Source organism: Hippopotamus amphibius, chromosome 5 (genome assembly GCF_030028045.1).
Source record: "Hippopotamus amphibius kiboko isolate mHipAmp2 chromosome 5, mHipAmp2.hap2, whole genome shotgun sequence".
Classification (NCBI taxonomy): domain Eukaryota; kingdom Metazoa; phylum Chordata; class Mammalia; order Artiodactyla; family Hippopotamidae; genus Hippopotamus; species Hippopotamus amphibius.
The window spans coordinates 134,202,152-134,218,898 of NC_080190.1; the positions used below are offsets into that span (position 1 = coordinate 134,202,152).

A 16,747-nucleotide genomic window follows, 5' to 3' on the forward strand; every position below is an offset into this window, starting at 1 on the left:
AAGGAGGGACCACAAAAGCAGCTTTTTCTTAGTTGGGTATTGAACATTATAGACATTGTGGCAAAGGAGCCATGGCTTGTAAACTGAGAGCTCTGCCAGCAAGTGCAATCCAAAATACTTTACAGACGACAACAGTGACACGAGACACATTACGGTGTGAGGGTTCCAAGACCTAAGTTAGAAAAGTGCTTTCTGGTGAGATGCATGCTATTAAAAAGTAAAAGAGAAGTAAAGAAATGAAGCTAAGGACTGGAGAATCATCAAGTATCTTACTTAAGAAGAAATGAAGAGAGAGAAGGCATTACTGCTGAGGGAGGTTTGGCGTTTGTTTTTTCATATGCGAAATACATACACGTTTGTTTTGTTTTGTTTTTTAATCTTTATTGGAGTATAATTGCTTTACAGTACTGTGTCAGTTTCTGCTGTACAACAAAATGAAAGAGCCACAGGTATACATATATCCCCTCCCTCTTGAGCCTCCCTCCCAGCTTCCCTATCCCACCCCTTTAGGTCTTCACAAAGCATCAAGCTGATCTCCCTGTGCTCTGTAGTAGCTTCCCACTAGCCATCTATGTTACTTTTGGTAGTGTGTATATGTCGATGCTACTCTCTGACTACATCCCAGCCTTCCCTCCCCGCAGTGTCCTCAAGTCTGTTCTCTATGTCTGTATCTGTACATGTTTAAAATTGATGACCCTTAAGCAGGGGTGCCCAGATGACTCTGAGGATTTTTTTTCATACTGAATCAGAATCTCTGGGGCTGGAGTGGGTGGGGGCAGATATGTATTGTGGAAAATCACTCCAGTGGTTCTAACACAGACCCCTGGTTAAGAAAATTTGCTCTGAGTACACATTTTTTTTTCTTATTTTTTCCTAAACCACAGCTTAATTTTTCTAATGCCATTAAATTTTTTCTTTTAAAAAAATGTTCAGAAAACATGTTTTCTTTTATAAAAACTCACTAAAAATTTGGAAAACATGGAAAAGTGAACATAAAAAGGCTCACATGTTCTCCAGACCCATTAGCCAGAGATATCCCTTTTGGTTCAGGGAATCTAAATCTAGAACCGATGGATGGATTTCAGAGGGTCCATGGCCTAAACCTCTGAAAATTTATGGAAAATTACTATGCCTTTTTTTCCCTAAGCATATACATGGCTTTTAAAATATTGGTAGCATATTATATATCTTGTTTTGAAATTGCTTTTTTTTAGTCAAAAAGACATATTCTTAATATCCCATATCCTTAAGTACTCTTTAAAAATAGCACTTTTAAAGAGTGCTATTTTAAAATTCCAACGGTCATCCCCCACATTGTTAGACAGCGACCTTATCCATATTTGCTACTATAAACAACGCTGGAATTAACATCCATGGACATAAATCTCTAGATTTTGTCTATTTCTTTTTCCCTCCATTCTGAGATGTATCTGAGATGACCCAGAATCACTGGGTCAAATGCTGTGTCCTTTGAAAGACTCTTGGCATCTATTCCTTTTGGGAAAGATCTTGTCAATCTGCACACCCACTAGGAGTGTATTAAAGTGTAAGTGACTCTAGTTTTTTATTGGTATGCTTTTAAAACAGACCGTGTATCTTTGATTTCTTTTAAAGTCTTATTAGTAAATTTCTTTTGGGAAATGGCAGCCTGATAAAGGGCCCAAGTGTCCTTAAATAAGCTACCTGAAGAAGAAGGACAGAAAAACTCACCCGAGTTACGCTTATACCTTCCTCAGGCCTCCAGCCCAGGCTTCCCTTCCTCCAGGACAATGCCCCTGGCGATTGGTTCCTCCCTGTGATGTAGCTGTGGTATTGTGTCCATCATGGCCCTCAGCATCTGAACGTGCTCCTGGTGGGTCGCAGGAAGAAATCCCCTAGTGTGAGTCCTAGTGGAAGGCAAACCCCTGCCTCTTGTCACCAGAGCTTCAGGAGAAATACGCCCTCTCCCAGCAGTCAGCATGGGGTATCTGCGCCAGGCTCCACCAACTGGATGCTCCAACTCAAAATTTTGTCTTGTCAGGACAACACAGGCAGAGATGTAGTGAGAAATCGCTCAGGTCAGCATTGGGGTCCAGCAGCTGCAGTGGCCAGGGCAGTGCTTGAGCCTGGTCCTGAGGCAGGACTTTGGCTGTGTGTACTCAAGTCCATCCATCCCTTTCTGGAGGCTTCTCTCTTGTTTTCTGTGAATAACAGCCTCCCTCCCCAGAAATGTCCTATCTTAATCCTTGGCACCTGTGACTATATTACTTTACATGGCAAAAGGGACTTTGCAGATGTGACGGTTAAGAATCTTGAGATGGGGAGATTATCCTGGATTATCTGGGTGGCCCAATGTAATCACAAGGGTTCTTATAAAAGGAGGCGGGGGTCAATGATAGGAGAAGGACATGAGCTGATAGCAGCAGAGATTGGACTGATGTGGCCACGAACCAGGCAATGTTGGCAGCTTTGAAAAGCTGCAAGAGTAAAGGAACAGATTATCCCCCAGAACCTCCAGAAGGAACCAGCTCTGATGACACCTTGACTTTAGCTCCCTGAGACTTATGGGCTTCTGACCTCCAGAATGGTAAGACGATAAATATGGGTTGTCTTAAGCTAGGTTTGCCATGATTTGTTACAGCAGCAATAGCACCTTCCTACACCTTCCATCGATTTCATGATATTCTCCCAACACGGATGTCTGCTTAATTTAGCCACAATCCATTCCAGTTGCTTATCACACCCCTATAGCCCTCAGCGAATTGTTGTGTCCATCCTCTATGCTCCCACATCATCCCCTGCTTTCCTTGAAGAAGCCCTGCTCACCCTGAGTTGTGACTCTCTACCTGCTGGGCTACCTCCCCCTCCAGACTGCAAGCTCAACAAGCACAAGGGTTGAATGTGCTGTATCTTTGGAGCCCAGCACCTAGCACAACCTATGAATAAACATTAGTGAAACGAACAGATCAGAAGTTATCTGTACACAAACATGTGCCAGAAAGGTGAAAACGCCTTGAGAAGTTAAAAAAAAAAAAAAGATTTGAAGAGATGAAGAAATTTTGTATTAGGCTCCTTTTCTACAGACAATGGAAATTATAAAAAGTGGTATACTTATCTACCTAGAAGGGAAATTCTGTTCTGACTTATGACAGGATTTTTAAAAAGCTGACTTTCATGTGAACATGAAATACTAAACATACAATATGTTGGCAAAATCACTTGGATAGAACTGAAAGCAGAGCGAATGTAATCAATTTATGATATTATTAAAACCTAAGGGGAAATGAAATGTCCGTTTCAGTAACGCTGGGCGTGTCTGCGTTTCTCACACTTCGGTATTATTGTAGGACACTTCAGCGGCTGTTTGCAAAATCTTGATGGTCTGCTAAACCTGGCTTTATCCAGGCTGGTGTGGAACACACATTTGAGACACTTGGGCTTAAGAGATCTCTCTCCCTTGCATGACAGGGAGTTTTAAAGGATTTTCTCCCCTCCCCACCACTGCGTTCCCTGTCTAAATTTTTTAAGCCTTTGGACTCTACCCTACGAAAATGCAAAAGCACAAGTACACAAGGATATTCGCTGCAGCTCTATTTGTAATAGCATTCCATTGGAAGCAACCCAAACATCAATCAACTGGAAAGCGGTTGGATAAATTATGGGACATCCATAATCTGGAGGGCTATGCTTTCCTTAAAAAGAATGAGGAGTTTTATACATAGTACTTGCTTTAAAATCATAGTCACTGCTCTGCTCAAAACTCTTCAGGCCTTCCAGTTGCATTTACATAAAATTCAAACTTATTCCCCTGGATAAAATGCCCCCCGTGGGGGCCTGTGCCTGCCTTTCTGAGCTCGGGGTTTGCACTCTCCCTCCTCCGTTCGGATTCAGCAGGATGGCCTTCTCCATCAGCGCCCCCTCACTGCTCCCCTCTCATGTTCGCTGCCACCACAGATCCTTTGCACTTGATGTTTTCTCAGCTGGGAATGTTATTCCCTTGACTGATGTTTCTCAGCCTTAGTTACACAGTAAAACCATCTACATTCAGGCCACATCCCAAACCAATCAATTCAGAATCTCTGGAGTGATACCCAGGCATCAATTCAGAATCTCCAGAGTGGTACCCAGGCACCAAAGCGGTTTTGGTTTGAGTTGCTCATTTGTTTTTAAGCTTCCCAGTGGTTCCCTGCACAACCCAGCTTGAGAACTAGGGCGGCTTCACCTGGTGGCTCCTCTCCAAAATTCAGGGCGTAGTTCCAATGTCACCTCCTCAGAGAAAGGATGATTACACTACTTTTCAAACCAAAGGTAGATAACTGGTAGAGTTAAGAAAGAAATATAAGCAAAAGATGAGTACAAAATGAAACGGAATTTGTAACTATAAAGATGGTAAGTATGAGATGGCATACACTGAAAAGACAGCAGAGCAATATAAAGGCAGATGCAACTTAAATTTCAGTCCGCTCACTTGCTAACTGTGATCTTGTAGCAGTTACCCACTCTCTCTGAGCCTTTATGAAAAGTAGATAATCATACCCACCGCAAAGAGTTTTTTTAAGGAATAACAAGACCACGTGGCACATAATAAACACAAGGTAAATAGTACCAGCTATTGTTAAGTAACAAATGATTTGTTGAAACAGTAATGCTTCAGAATTCAAAGAAAATAGAAAATGTCAAGTGTTTGGGGATCAGAGAGAGCAAGTAAGTAGAATTTAATTTTTGTCTTAAAGTAAAACTAGAGTTTGGGCAAGTGGAGAGAATGGTGAGGGTTGCAAGTGGCATCCCAGGAGATAGGGAGCAGGAAGGACAAGATTAGAGGTAGAATTTTGCAGAGTGCATTTGGGGAAGAGGGAGTTAAATAAGAAGAAAGAGCTTGCCCAGAAAGACAGTGCAGCAGTGTGTCAGGATGGGCAAACCTTCTGTTTTCTGTCATACAGCATCTTTTTAGCACTGGCATTTCCCTGAATTAAATTGTGTAGAGGAGTAGCTCTCTGATTGGAAGCAGATCCATCAGACAAAGAGGCAGAGAGGTGGGGGTGGTAGGAGATACTGCCTTCAACAGGAACTTGTGTGGTCTATCGGAGGCTGACTCTGGCCCATGAATTAGCCAACCTCAAAGAAGCAAGCTTGTAAGGTTTCCCAGGAACAAACCACAAACCAGTTCCACAGCCCTTGGTGCCCCCATGGGAAACCCCAACTATCTTGGATGGCAGGGGAGCCCAGCTCTGTCTGGGTGAGTCAAGGTCTTTGGTTGCCTTCAGGCTCCTGCAACAAGGAACATTCAACAAATGAACTACTAACACAGGGCAGGCAGGGTTAAGGGGAACCAACAAGAGATGGATGTGGAAGGGAGAGAGCTGCAGGAGGGAGAGTCCTGAGATGGACTGCCAACCCGTAGCCCAGCAGGAGGAATAGATACCCCAGTCTTTCTGATTGTCAGACTTCTCACTGGCCACGCCCAAGCCAGAAGCCAGAGGGCAAGGGTGTCCTTTGATGCAGTCCATACAGGGCTCAAAGCAGGATGGAGATGTGCAGAGAGTGGATCTGGAATATGCAGCACAGTGAACAATCTTACAGAATGACAAGCCCACAGAAGGGGCTGATCACCAGCCCACATCCTCAAGGGATCCCCCTTAGTGAGTCCCCTCCTCACCTCCCGCTCTACCTCCCACATCCACCCCCTACACATGTAATTGATCATCCAGCCTTGCCAACTGGACCTCCTAGTATCTCTCAAAAATATACTCTGCTCACACCATATATCTAATTCCATAGGGATTAAAGATTTATGGTTTTACTTCTTATAGCTAAAAGCACTGGATGAAAACCTCGCTGGATATTTATACAGCCATGGAGTAAAGGGAAGACTTCTCAAACATGACCTTAAAGGCAAAACCACAGAGGAGAAGACTGATAAATTGTACTACATAAAAATTGGAAACTTCCATTTGACAAAAACCACAACGAACAAAGTTGAAAAGGCATCAAAAAATACCCCAAACAAAATTCAAACAACGAAATAAGAAAATATCATTTTAGCAAATTTAAGTAAATGGAGTACCGTCTAAATATATAAAGGTTTCATACAAATACATAAGAACTGACCCAAATTGGGGGGAGGGAGAGAAACTAAGAAGAAAACTAAACAAATAAGGAAAATGCTTAAAAATAAAAAAGGACGCACAGGCAAAGGACATGAACAAGATTGATTAAGGAGGAAAAACAACTTGATAACAGCATATGGAAAAATGTTTAACTACTCAATCCATGAAATGCAAATTTAAACAAGAAACCCTTTCTCCAACCAAATTCACAGAGATTGTTCTTAATGAGAATACTCAGTGCAGGCAGGGGTGCATTGAAAAGAGCCCTTGTGAATTGCTTAGAGGAGTATAAATTATTACAGTCTTGAAAAGCAAATTGGCAGTTCACTATTGAGAAACTTTAAAATTAATCTCCCTTAATCCAACTTGAAAATTCTGGGAATTTTTACTTGCTGGAATCTATTCAAACGCTTTCCTGCTCACAAAGTACAAGCATCTCAATTTTGCATATACCTTCCAAGTTTCATCTCCCCTACCTCCCAGACGATACTTGCCACTCCAGCAATGTGAAGCTACCTGTTATTCCCTAGACTTAGGCCCTGCACTTCCCTGCCTCTGAGTATTTCCTGTTTATTTTCCTCTGCTTGGCTTGGCTGGCTTTGCTTACTCTTTTGGAATTTAGCTAAGTTGTCAGAGGGTCTTCTCTGATCACCTGCCTAGTTAACTTTCCCTTCTCCATGTTTCCATAACACCCAGTGTGTAGTTTCACAGATAATTTACACATTTGTTTACACATATTTACATATTTATATATATATTTACATACCAGACTCCACCATCTTGGTTTCTCTCTTTGTATCCCCTGTATTGGTGGTTTTCAACTGGAGGCAATTCTGTTTCCAGGGGGACATTTAGCAAATGTATGGAGACATTTTTGGCGATCATAACTGGGGGAAAACCAGGATGCTGCTAAACACCCTACAATGTACAGGAAAGCCCCCACAACAAAGAACTATCCAGCCCAAAATGTCAATAGTGCCAATGTTCAGAAACCCTATTCTGCGCCTAGCTTCTGCCTAACATGAAACGTAAAAAGCACACACCAAAAATATATACATATACAATGAACAAGCCCAATTTCTTATTCTGTACAATGCAAATATGCCAGAAGGTTGTAGGGAGGATTAAAAGAGACAACATATGAACAGTGCTTGGTACAAAGTTGATACTACATCAATATTAGCTCATCCTAACAATAAGTGAATAAGTTAAAAATACAGACCCAGGATGTTTTGGTCCTGAAATAATGATTCATTTCATAAACTGCTTCATTTTACAGCTGAGGAGCCCAAGTCTTCAAAGGATGATGACTTGCCTGAATTGTTGGCATCAGATCTGAGTTCTAGTTTAGTGGCAAATTGTATTTTAAATGCATACCTAAGAAAGGAATTAAAAGCTGACTCTTGTAAAACAATTATCATTTTTGTTTGACTTATACATACAATTTTATATATATGTATAAAATTTTCTTTAAAATAGGTAGAATACTAATAGAACAAGATTCAACTGAATAATGTTACCAGAAGTTTCACAAGGATTTATTTTGAAATTACATTTTTGGCATTTATGCAAAAATAGGCAAATGTATTAAAATACAAAGTTAAACAAATAATACATTCTTTTGACTGTAGGAGAGATATAGTCAGAATCCAGAGTAACATTTTAAATAGTTTATCATAATACATAAGCCACTCAAATATTAACAAGCTTTCTGGAATCTATGCTAAAAATTAACAACCTTGTAATGATTCAGTTCTTGCCCACTCAATTGTTAATACACACAATGAAATTTCTTAGCAAAATATAATTCAGAGGCACCATCCGACCTGAGACTTCAGATTCTAACATGTTATGGCTTTTAATACGAACACCAGTATAACCAGAATTTAAACAAATTATGGCAAATAAATTAAAACATATATATTTTAACGTCTATAGACTTTATTAGGTGTTCCTTATACAGTCATCTGGTATGTTTAAAGAGTGAGCAATCATATAAAAGGAAATATGGTCAAAACTGATTGAAGTAATAAAATCCTGAAACTAAATAACATCTCATAATTCATTGCACAGCATATATTAGATTTCATTACATCAGTATATAGCTTAGTAGTAAATTCTCCTGATGGCCATAAACCTCTAAGGTGTTGTCATCTTGAAAAATGAAGGGGAGGGAGCTGGTGGGGGTACAGAATGGATAAATCTTCAGTAGTGCTGGTGCAGTGTTACCTCTGAGTAGTAAAGTTGTAGTGCATCACCACCTAGTGGCTGAATTTAGTACCTCATTCTAATAAAGGGATCTTGATCCTGTTATCGTCTCATCCACCTTTAACTGTATTCATATCCGTTACTGTGGTTCCTAAAATTCATGTCGCTCAAGTGGGTAAACCCATTTGCACTTCACTCACCAGGCCTTCAAGGATTTGGTTAAGGTTTTATGTTCACCTAACCTTTAAATTCTATTTTGGTTATTTTCAAAGCCACGTAATGGGGATGTCGACATTAACAAGATACTATCCTGTTTGTCAACAGAGAATTATTATGGCTATAGGACCTTTAGGCTTTAACCCAGTTTTTATTCTTATTACTGAATCTTTTAGCAAGTAAGAATAGTGATTACTGTGTGCCAGGAACTGCTCTATGAGCTTGACATACAATGAAGTCAGTTACTTTTCACAACAACCCTGTAAGTAGGTTATCATTAGCCCCACGTTAGGGCTGAGGAAACTGAGGCACAGAGAAGTTAAACCATACTCCTAAAGTTACCCGGTAAGTGAATGGATTCAGATCTGAGCAGTCTAACCCAGAATTAGCTCTGACTCGTTCTACTATTCTGTCTACAGGATGATGAGCCACCAGCAATGCACGGGACTCAAATTTATTTGAAAAGATCTGAAAAAAAAAGAAACTGGGGAACTGAAATGCTGGGAGGTCCTTGGTTGTCTGAGAACTTATCTTAGTTACCTAGTTAGGTCTAATAGGGGAGCATCATGACACAGAAGTATTTACTAAACAACAGACCCTTAAGCGAATAGTCCCTTAACATCAGCATCTACCTACATCTTCCTGTTTCTCTGTGATTTACAATTATGTCCCGAAAGTATAATTCAGATTGCAAAGTCAAATCACGACTCTTACAAAAATACTAAGCACGTTAAAGAACTGCTCTTATCACGACCAAAACCATTATCAAATGAGGATCTAGGCAACTTGGACAGACCCCTAAAAATCGACAAGAATGATTTCAGGATAGATATTTCAGAAATAATCTGAATATCAAAGAGAAGGAGGCTCTTAGGGAATTTAATGAAGCTTCCTAATATTTTAGCAAATTTTTTGCTGCTGTTTAGTTTTTATTTCATTAATCTTATACTTTTCAATTCAGCTAAGCTTGGGGGGAATAAGAAAAATATGGAACCCAGAGAACTGCAGTGAGTGCACAAAGATTATAGGATATTTCAAGCAGATGGGGGTGAAGGGGTGCTCTCCTGAGCGACAGAAGGAATGGTCCGGTGGTTAAGATAAAACACAAGTCAAATTTATTAGATTTGTCCACAGTCAGCAATGGTGATCTTCTTGCTGGTCTTGCCATTCCTAGACCCAAAGCACACCATGGCTTCCACCATATTCATGCCTTCTTTTACCTTGCCAAAGACTGCACACTTGCCATTCAATCAATCTTGGCAGTGCAGAAGAAAAACTGGGAACCATTTGTGTTGCGGCCAGCATTTGCCATGGACAAGATGCCAGGACCCATATGCTTCAGGAGGAAATTCTCATCATCAAATTTCCCCCCATAGATGGACTTGCCACCAGTGCCATTATGGCGTGTGAAGTCACCACCCTGGTGCATAAATCCCGGAATTATTCTGTGAAAGCAGGAAACTTTATAAACAAAGCCTTTCTCCCCAGTGCTCAGAGAATGAACATTTTCTGCTGTCTTTGGAACATTGTCTGCAAACAGCTCAAAGGAGATGCAGCCCAAGGGCTTGCCGTTGAAGGCGATATCGAAGGACACGGTGGGGTTGACTATGGCTAGGCTGTGTGGGAGGCTCCAGGGTGGCGGCATCTGCAAGGCCCATTTAAGCAAATTTTTAGACACTATGTACATGTTGCCAAAGTCAAACATGTTTGTCAAAATTGTATCCCACTCTGTGAAAAGAAAATACGCAAAATGTACACACCCGCTTTTCATTGTTTCCTCCTTTTATTTGGCTTTACAGATAAGTGTTTTTTAGAAATTGAAGGTTTGTGGCAACCCTGCACCCAGCAAGTCTATTGGCGCCATCTTCCCGACACCATTTGGAACTTCATGTCTCTGTCGCATCTTGGCGATTCTTGAAATATTTCAAACTTTATTATTATTGTATTTATTATGGTGATCGGTGATTTTTGATGTTATTATTACAACTTGCTGAAGGCTTAGATGATGGTTAGGATTATTTAGCATTAAGTATTTTTTAATTAAGGTATATACATTGGCTTTTTAGACATAATACTACTGCACACTTAATTGTAGTTATAAATGTAACTTTTATATGCACTGGGAAACCAAAAACTTCATGTGACTCACTTTATTTGCTTTACTGTGGTGGTCTGGAACTGAACCTGCAGTATCTCTGGGGATGCCTCTGTAACACAAAACTTGTTTTTCACATTCTGTTGCTTTGTTCAAGGTAAGACCCCAATCAGTGGTTCCCACCACGCACAGCAGTGGCTTGTGGAACACCGTGTAGACTGCAGGTTCTACACAGTTCCTTCCCCGCTCACAGTGGTTCCATATTCTTGCTTCCACCAAAAAAAGTTATTTTACAGTTTAGGGGTGGTAATGATGACATTATTGAATGGTTCTAACTTATTTTTAAAAAATTAGACTGTAGCCTTAAAACTTTAAAATATTATTACTATCCAACACTTAAAACAGACTTTAACAATCAGTCCCAAAATGGAAAAGTCACTGGGATCTGGGAAGTATGGCCTTTATATATATATTTTATGATAGTGTCGTTAGCAAACGAGTTACTATTATTGAGTATTATTTTATTTTTAAACCAAGTTTATTTATTGACTTACTTCTTTATTTTGGCTGTGTTGGGTCTTCACTGCTGCATGCAAGCTTTCTCTAGTTGCAGCAAGGGGGGCTACTCTTTGTTGCAGTATGCTGGCTTCTCACTGCAGTGGCTTCTTGTTGCGGAGCGCAGGCTATAGGCCCTCAGGCTTCAGTAGTTGTGGCGAGCAGGCTCTAGGGCTCGCAGGCTCTAGAGTACAGGCTCAATAGTTGCAGCACACAGGCTTCTTTGCTCTGTGGCTTAGTTGTATCCTGGACCAGGGATCGAACCCATGTCCCCTGCATTGGCAGGCGGATTCTTAACCACTGCGCTACCAGGGAAGTCCTGTCTTTGTATTTTGGACTATTTTTCAGTAATATCTATCTTTCATTTTCTAATACACATATTAGCACAGGAGCATATAAATATATGTAACTTATACAGACCCATACTGGCTTGTATATGTAACTTTTTTTAAAGGATAGGAATGCAAAATCAATTATATTTGGACAACAGTGGATGAAAAAGGCTATTTCCCAGTCCTGGCAAACTAGGGGATGAATCCTTTCTCCTTTCATTCAGTAACTTTTGAAGTCTGAGAGCCAGTCTGCTTGTACTGTTTGTTTCAGGTAAAATAAAGTTACTGGTGCTTGTTTCTTGCTCTATTCCATCCTGGCAAGGGAGGCCCTGCTGGGGCTTCTAAGTATCTTGCTAACCTACAAAGGCAATATAGACGTGACTTTTCTACTTAAACTGATTAAAGCGGTTTCTCTGAGCTCCAGGAGGCAGTTAACCACTAAGTGAAAAATATCTTACAAGTTTCAAAAAAACTATAACAGATAAGTAAATTCAGTAGTTATTCAGAATACGGTTTAGAATTCTAAAACTCCAACAATAATTATAATAGATATTTATTTAAAGTAATAAATTTACAGCCCAGATAGTTCTACATTGTATGTTTCAGGTTTAACCAACTTCATAAAAATACTTTAGGACAGGTGCAGCCACAGGTTTAGACTAAATGATTATTTCTTTGACCATTCTTCTCTCTCTTTTCTTTCCCGAATAACCTCTTTCAGATATGGTTCAAGGTAGAATTTATCCTAAAGAATGAATAAAAGAAAAACATTATGTGTGCCATTACATAGTGATATATCCCCAATACTTAACAAGTCTTAAAACAAAAGAAATCTATCAAAATTAATTTCCAACTTAAGAAAATATATTCTCAAGCAGACTAAAAACTGTCTGCTTTTCTAAAATGTAAAAACCCATAAAGCTATTGTAATAAGCTTCTCTGATAGGTTATTAGATGAAAGTCTGCCACAGAAAAAAAGGAATGAGAGTCTATAACTTTAGCCTAGTTTCAATGCAGTTCAAGGGATGAAGGTTTGCTTCACAGTCTTTCCCAGGAGCTAGAAGGCCACTCAATGAGCTGATCACATGAACACCACCATTTTTTCATCTGAGTAGAAAGCAGAGTGTAGAGGGAGAACAATGGCCTGGGAGGCAGAAGACCTAGATTCTAGTCCTGGATCTCCACATCGGGGACCAGCTTAGTGATTCTGGAAGTCACTTCATCTCTAAGTTTCAATGTGTTTATCTCTAAAACACAGCTAACCCTTGCTCTACTAATCTCACCAGATTGTCATAAGGATATTGATTTGACACAATTTTAAGAACTTTAAAGCACTATAAAATGAATGTGTTCTGTTTCTAATACTCAATCCTTAATGGCCAACATTATCAGATAAATAAAAGCTGTTCTACCTCCTCATATTTTGTCCACTGCTCTTTAGGCAAGATCTGCTGCCTCATGGACAGGTCCAGTGCTCTCTTAATGCGAAACACCCTCTCGTTATAAAGGTTCTCAGGAAGCCTTCTTATGGCTTCTTTTACATCATCATTTTCATGTATTGTATCATCTCGCATTAAGCCTATGATAAAAAAACAAGAGTTAGATTGAATATGCATCTTGAAAATAATGAATTTTTTAAAAATGAGTAAAATTATGACATAACTTAAGTCACTAACTTAACTTGGGTGATATAGCGAGTTAGATATGATGGAAACACAATGCATTTCACATACAATAATGGGTTAGTTAATGGATTATTTCTTAAATGGTACTGTGGAAACAATATGAGTCTTTTAAAATCTACTGCCATAAAATTCACATTTTATCGACAGCAATTTTAAAAATATTTAAAATGTCTATCTTGTTTTTAAACACATATCAATAGACTACACCTCTACTTTCTTATACTTTAATTCTGAGATCAAGGTATTAAAGGATCTTAAAATGATGGTGTACTAAGGAACCAGTAACATTTAATGATGCTTCTACCAGACTTCAATCACAAAAGATGAAATTCAGGGCAAAGTATAAAGTTCTTAAAAAAAGTTCAGGCATCAAACAACTGTAAAGATGTCAGACAATTTTAACAGTTGAAAAATCTCTACTTTCAAAATTTATATAATTTAAAATTTAAAATGCTAAGTGGAAGAGTTGAGAGAGGGAACATATAATAAGGAAAATGTTCTGCTACCATATTTCAAGAACATAAGTCATTCTCACCTCAAACATTTGAGACAATTCCATCCCTCTTTTCTCATAAAAATAAAAAGGAAATGGATTTAACAATAAAGTGTGACCTAATTTTTAAATTTCCAATGTACACAAGTACAATTAGTTAACGTAGTTTTGGGATCCATAACAACTCTTGCAAAAGCACTACTCTCAGAAAAAAGAATAAAAGAAAACAAAAGAAGAAAGCACAAATACTCACCCAGTTTATTGAACCCCGCAGCACTGTAATACCATTTTCGAATACCCTCCAGCCACTTGCTTGATGCTGCAACTGATATTGCCACACTGTTAACTGCTAACAATTCACTTATACTATACATAAGTAACCACTCAGAAAATGCAAACACCGGAAGGAATTTCTTTTAAAAGTATATACTCTATATATTGCAGATAAACATTGCTTATTTTATCTATAAGCAAAAGTAACTGCAGTTAAAAAAAACCGGGCGGTAAGTCATAGGAAAAAAGGGTAAACTAGGACTTCCTAGGTGGCGCAGTGGTAAAGAATCTGCCTGCCAATGCAGGGGACACGGGTTCGAGCCCTGCCCTGGGAAGATTCCATATGCCATGGAGCAACTAAGCCCGTGCGCCTAAAAAAAAAAAAAAAAAAAAAAAAGGGTAAACTCAAACACCCAATGTACAAGAGATCTGTAGGTGCAATTACAGTCCCTCAATATTCTCAGGGGATTTAATTCAGGACTCCCCTCAGATACTAAATCCAAAAGGCTCAAGTCCCCTACATAAAATGGTGTAGTGTTTGCACATAACCTAAGCACATCTTCCTGTATGCTTTAAATCATCTCTAGATTACTTACAATACATTAATACAATGTAAATGCTATGTAAATAGTTGTAAATACAAAGCAAATGCTATGTAAATAGTTACCTGAGAGCAGCAAATTCAAGTTTTGCTTTTTTAAACTTTGTGGAATTTTTCCCCCATATATTTTCCATCAGGAGGTTGACTGAATCCTCAAATGTGGAAACCAGTGGATACGGAGGGCCAACTGTACTGCCACTACAGCTTCTCAAAGTCAAACATCCCATTCCTTTATGCCCCCTGCTACCATCAGAATTGAAGGGATGGAGGATAAAAAAGAAACTGGAAACTTCTCCATCATTTGTAGTTTCAGAAATAGGTTATAGGAAATAACTGTAAACTTTTCAAGGGAGTTGGAGTTGTACGAAAAAGTGAGATTTCAGGATATGCTGGCAAATCTAAATGACCCCCAACCTCCAAAATTTTTATTCTACACTACCTTTATTTCACTTGGCTACTATCTTTAAAAATATATGTATTTCTGGAATGGTTTTGATAACATGAGTCAGCTATTTAATATTAATGTGGACCAGTAAAAGAAGCACATTTTCCTCCTCCCAAGCAGCTAACTTTCCACTGAGGGAATGGATATTTGAAAATGGATCTGGAGAAATAGGTAATGTTAAAACTCTTTGCGACATCAGTACTGAGCCTGATAGGTTCCCAGTAGGACCTAAGGGCAACATGATAGTGCCTGATGCTTACAGGAGAGATATGGTACAGAAGGGGAAGTACAGCAAGTTTAAATTTTTTTTAAAAATTTTGGCTTAGGGCTAGCCCCGTAGCAAAGAAGGAAAACAAACTCTCCTTTTACTTCAACCCCTCCTTAGTACATCACAGCTTCGGTAAATCTCCCTGGAAATTAAGCACCAGGTATAACGTTGCTTCTATAAAAACAACTACCAGAGAGTCAATCATATACAAACATACTCGTAGGAGACAAATTATTTGTAAACATATTTACCGGTAATGGTAATTATGATTAATATTCATTGAACACTTACTGTATGCCAGGCACTATTCTATATGCTTTATCCCCATTAGCTAGAGTTATCTACAACACGCCTGTCCTTGCAGAAGAGGAATTAGACTTACATAAATTATCCCACCCAAGACCAGAGGCAGCTAGTGATAGGGTTGAGGCAAGATCTATCTAGTTTCCAAACACAAGGCAGAAGCAAAACACCTTCAGTATTCGCCAAGTTAACGAAATAACGAATTCTTAAACGTCTCCCCCACTCCCCAAAAGCTCAACGTCATTTAGGTTAACGAATTTTTTGGACAACCTGATGTTTCCTACTAGCTTCGCAATTGCTGGGGGCTGGGAGAAAGGGACCAACATCTTTTAAAGCTATTCCAATTTACACCGCCAGAGAGCAGGGATTGGGAAAAAAGAAAAAACAGGGAAAACTACTTTTTTCACTTTCTGTTTTAAATATTCCGGTAATTTATGCACCCTATCCCATAAAAAAATACATTTGTTCCAATGCCTAGAATAAATACAAATTTCTCCAAATCCACAGATCAAGCGGACGTTCCAAATAAACCAAGGTTAAACTGCAGCTTCGCTGCAACCCCTGCTCAGCTGCCTCTAATTCCCAGTTTGAGAAGCGCGAAAGGTGGACGACGTTTCCAATCCTATTTCCTCCAGTCACTTCGCCTCAGTTAGCTCACCAGCCTAAAAGGGAAACGAACACCATCTTCCTCGCGCTGGCAGGAAAGCTTATCGAGCTAACTCACAGTAAGCACTCAGTTCACTCGGGTTGAAACTCAGCCACTAATTATCTCCCGCTGCCCTTGAACTCATTCCAAGGCCGAGGGGAAGGACTGCCGAGCTCTAGCAGCCGGAACGCCAGGGCTGTGGAAGCCACCGCGGGCACCTTCACCAACAGCAAGTCCCTTCCCAACCCTCCCGCGAGCCAGGCCTGGAGACAGCAAGGGGGTGGGGCCAAGGCCTCTTTCAGGCGGCCTGGAGCCGCCGCCTTCCCTTAGGCCGCAAACCTGGCCATTTAGAGAGAGCAGAGGAAGAGGAACAAGTTGCTGCGAGAATAAAAGGTTGAGCGCGGCGATGCCCGCCAGGTACGAAGCCGCTCACTTACCGGCAGGCCTGCCAGCCATTTTGACCCGAGGCAGAAGCGTTGCCTGCTGGGTAAGTCCTAGAGGTCGCGCAGGGCCCAGTGCGCAGGCGCGTTACGTCAGGTTG

At 39.9% G+C, this 16,747-nt stretch overlaps 1 protein-coding gene and 1 pseudogene across 1 annotated transcript; both read right to left on the reverse strand.

Moving 5' to 3' along the window:
* Positions 1 to 7,617: 7,617 nt before the first annotated feature.
* Positions 7,618 to 11,904, reverse strand: LOC130853975 (peptidyl-prolyl cis-trans isomerase A-like; annotated as a pseudogene).
* Positions 11,905 to 12,028: 124 nt separating this feature from the next.
* LOC130853976 (cytochrome b-c1 complex subunit 7) lies at positions 12,029 to 16,718 on the reverse strand. The gene is made up of 4 exons (XM_057736494.1): positions 16,644 to 16,718; positions 13,924 to 13,995; positions 12,905 to 13,071; positions 12,029 to 12,237 (listed from the first exon to the last, which is right to left on the reverse strand). Exons 1-4 carry the CDS (start codon positions 16,660 to 16,662, stop codon positions 12,160 to 12,162), a joined length of 336 nt encoding a protein of 111 aa, XP_057592477.1. The 5' UTR covers positions 16,663 to 16,718; the 3' UTR covers positions 12,029 to 12,159.
* Between the last annotated feature and the right edge of the window lie 29 nt (positions 16,719 to 16,747).

Coding starts and splice junctions, on each gene's coding strand:
- LOC130853976 (XM_057736494.1), bottom strand. Junction 13,072..13,923: donor TGCGGGGTTCAATAAACTGG/GTGAGTATTTGT, acceptor TTTTTATCATAG/GCTTAATGCGAGATGATACA. Junction 12,238..12,904: donor AGTGGACAAAATATGAGGAG/GTAGAACAGCTT, acceptor TTCATTCTTTAG/GATAAATTCTACCTTGAACC.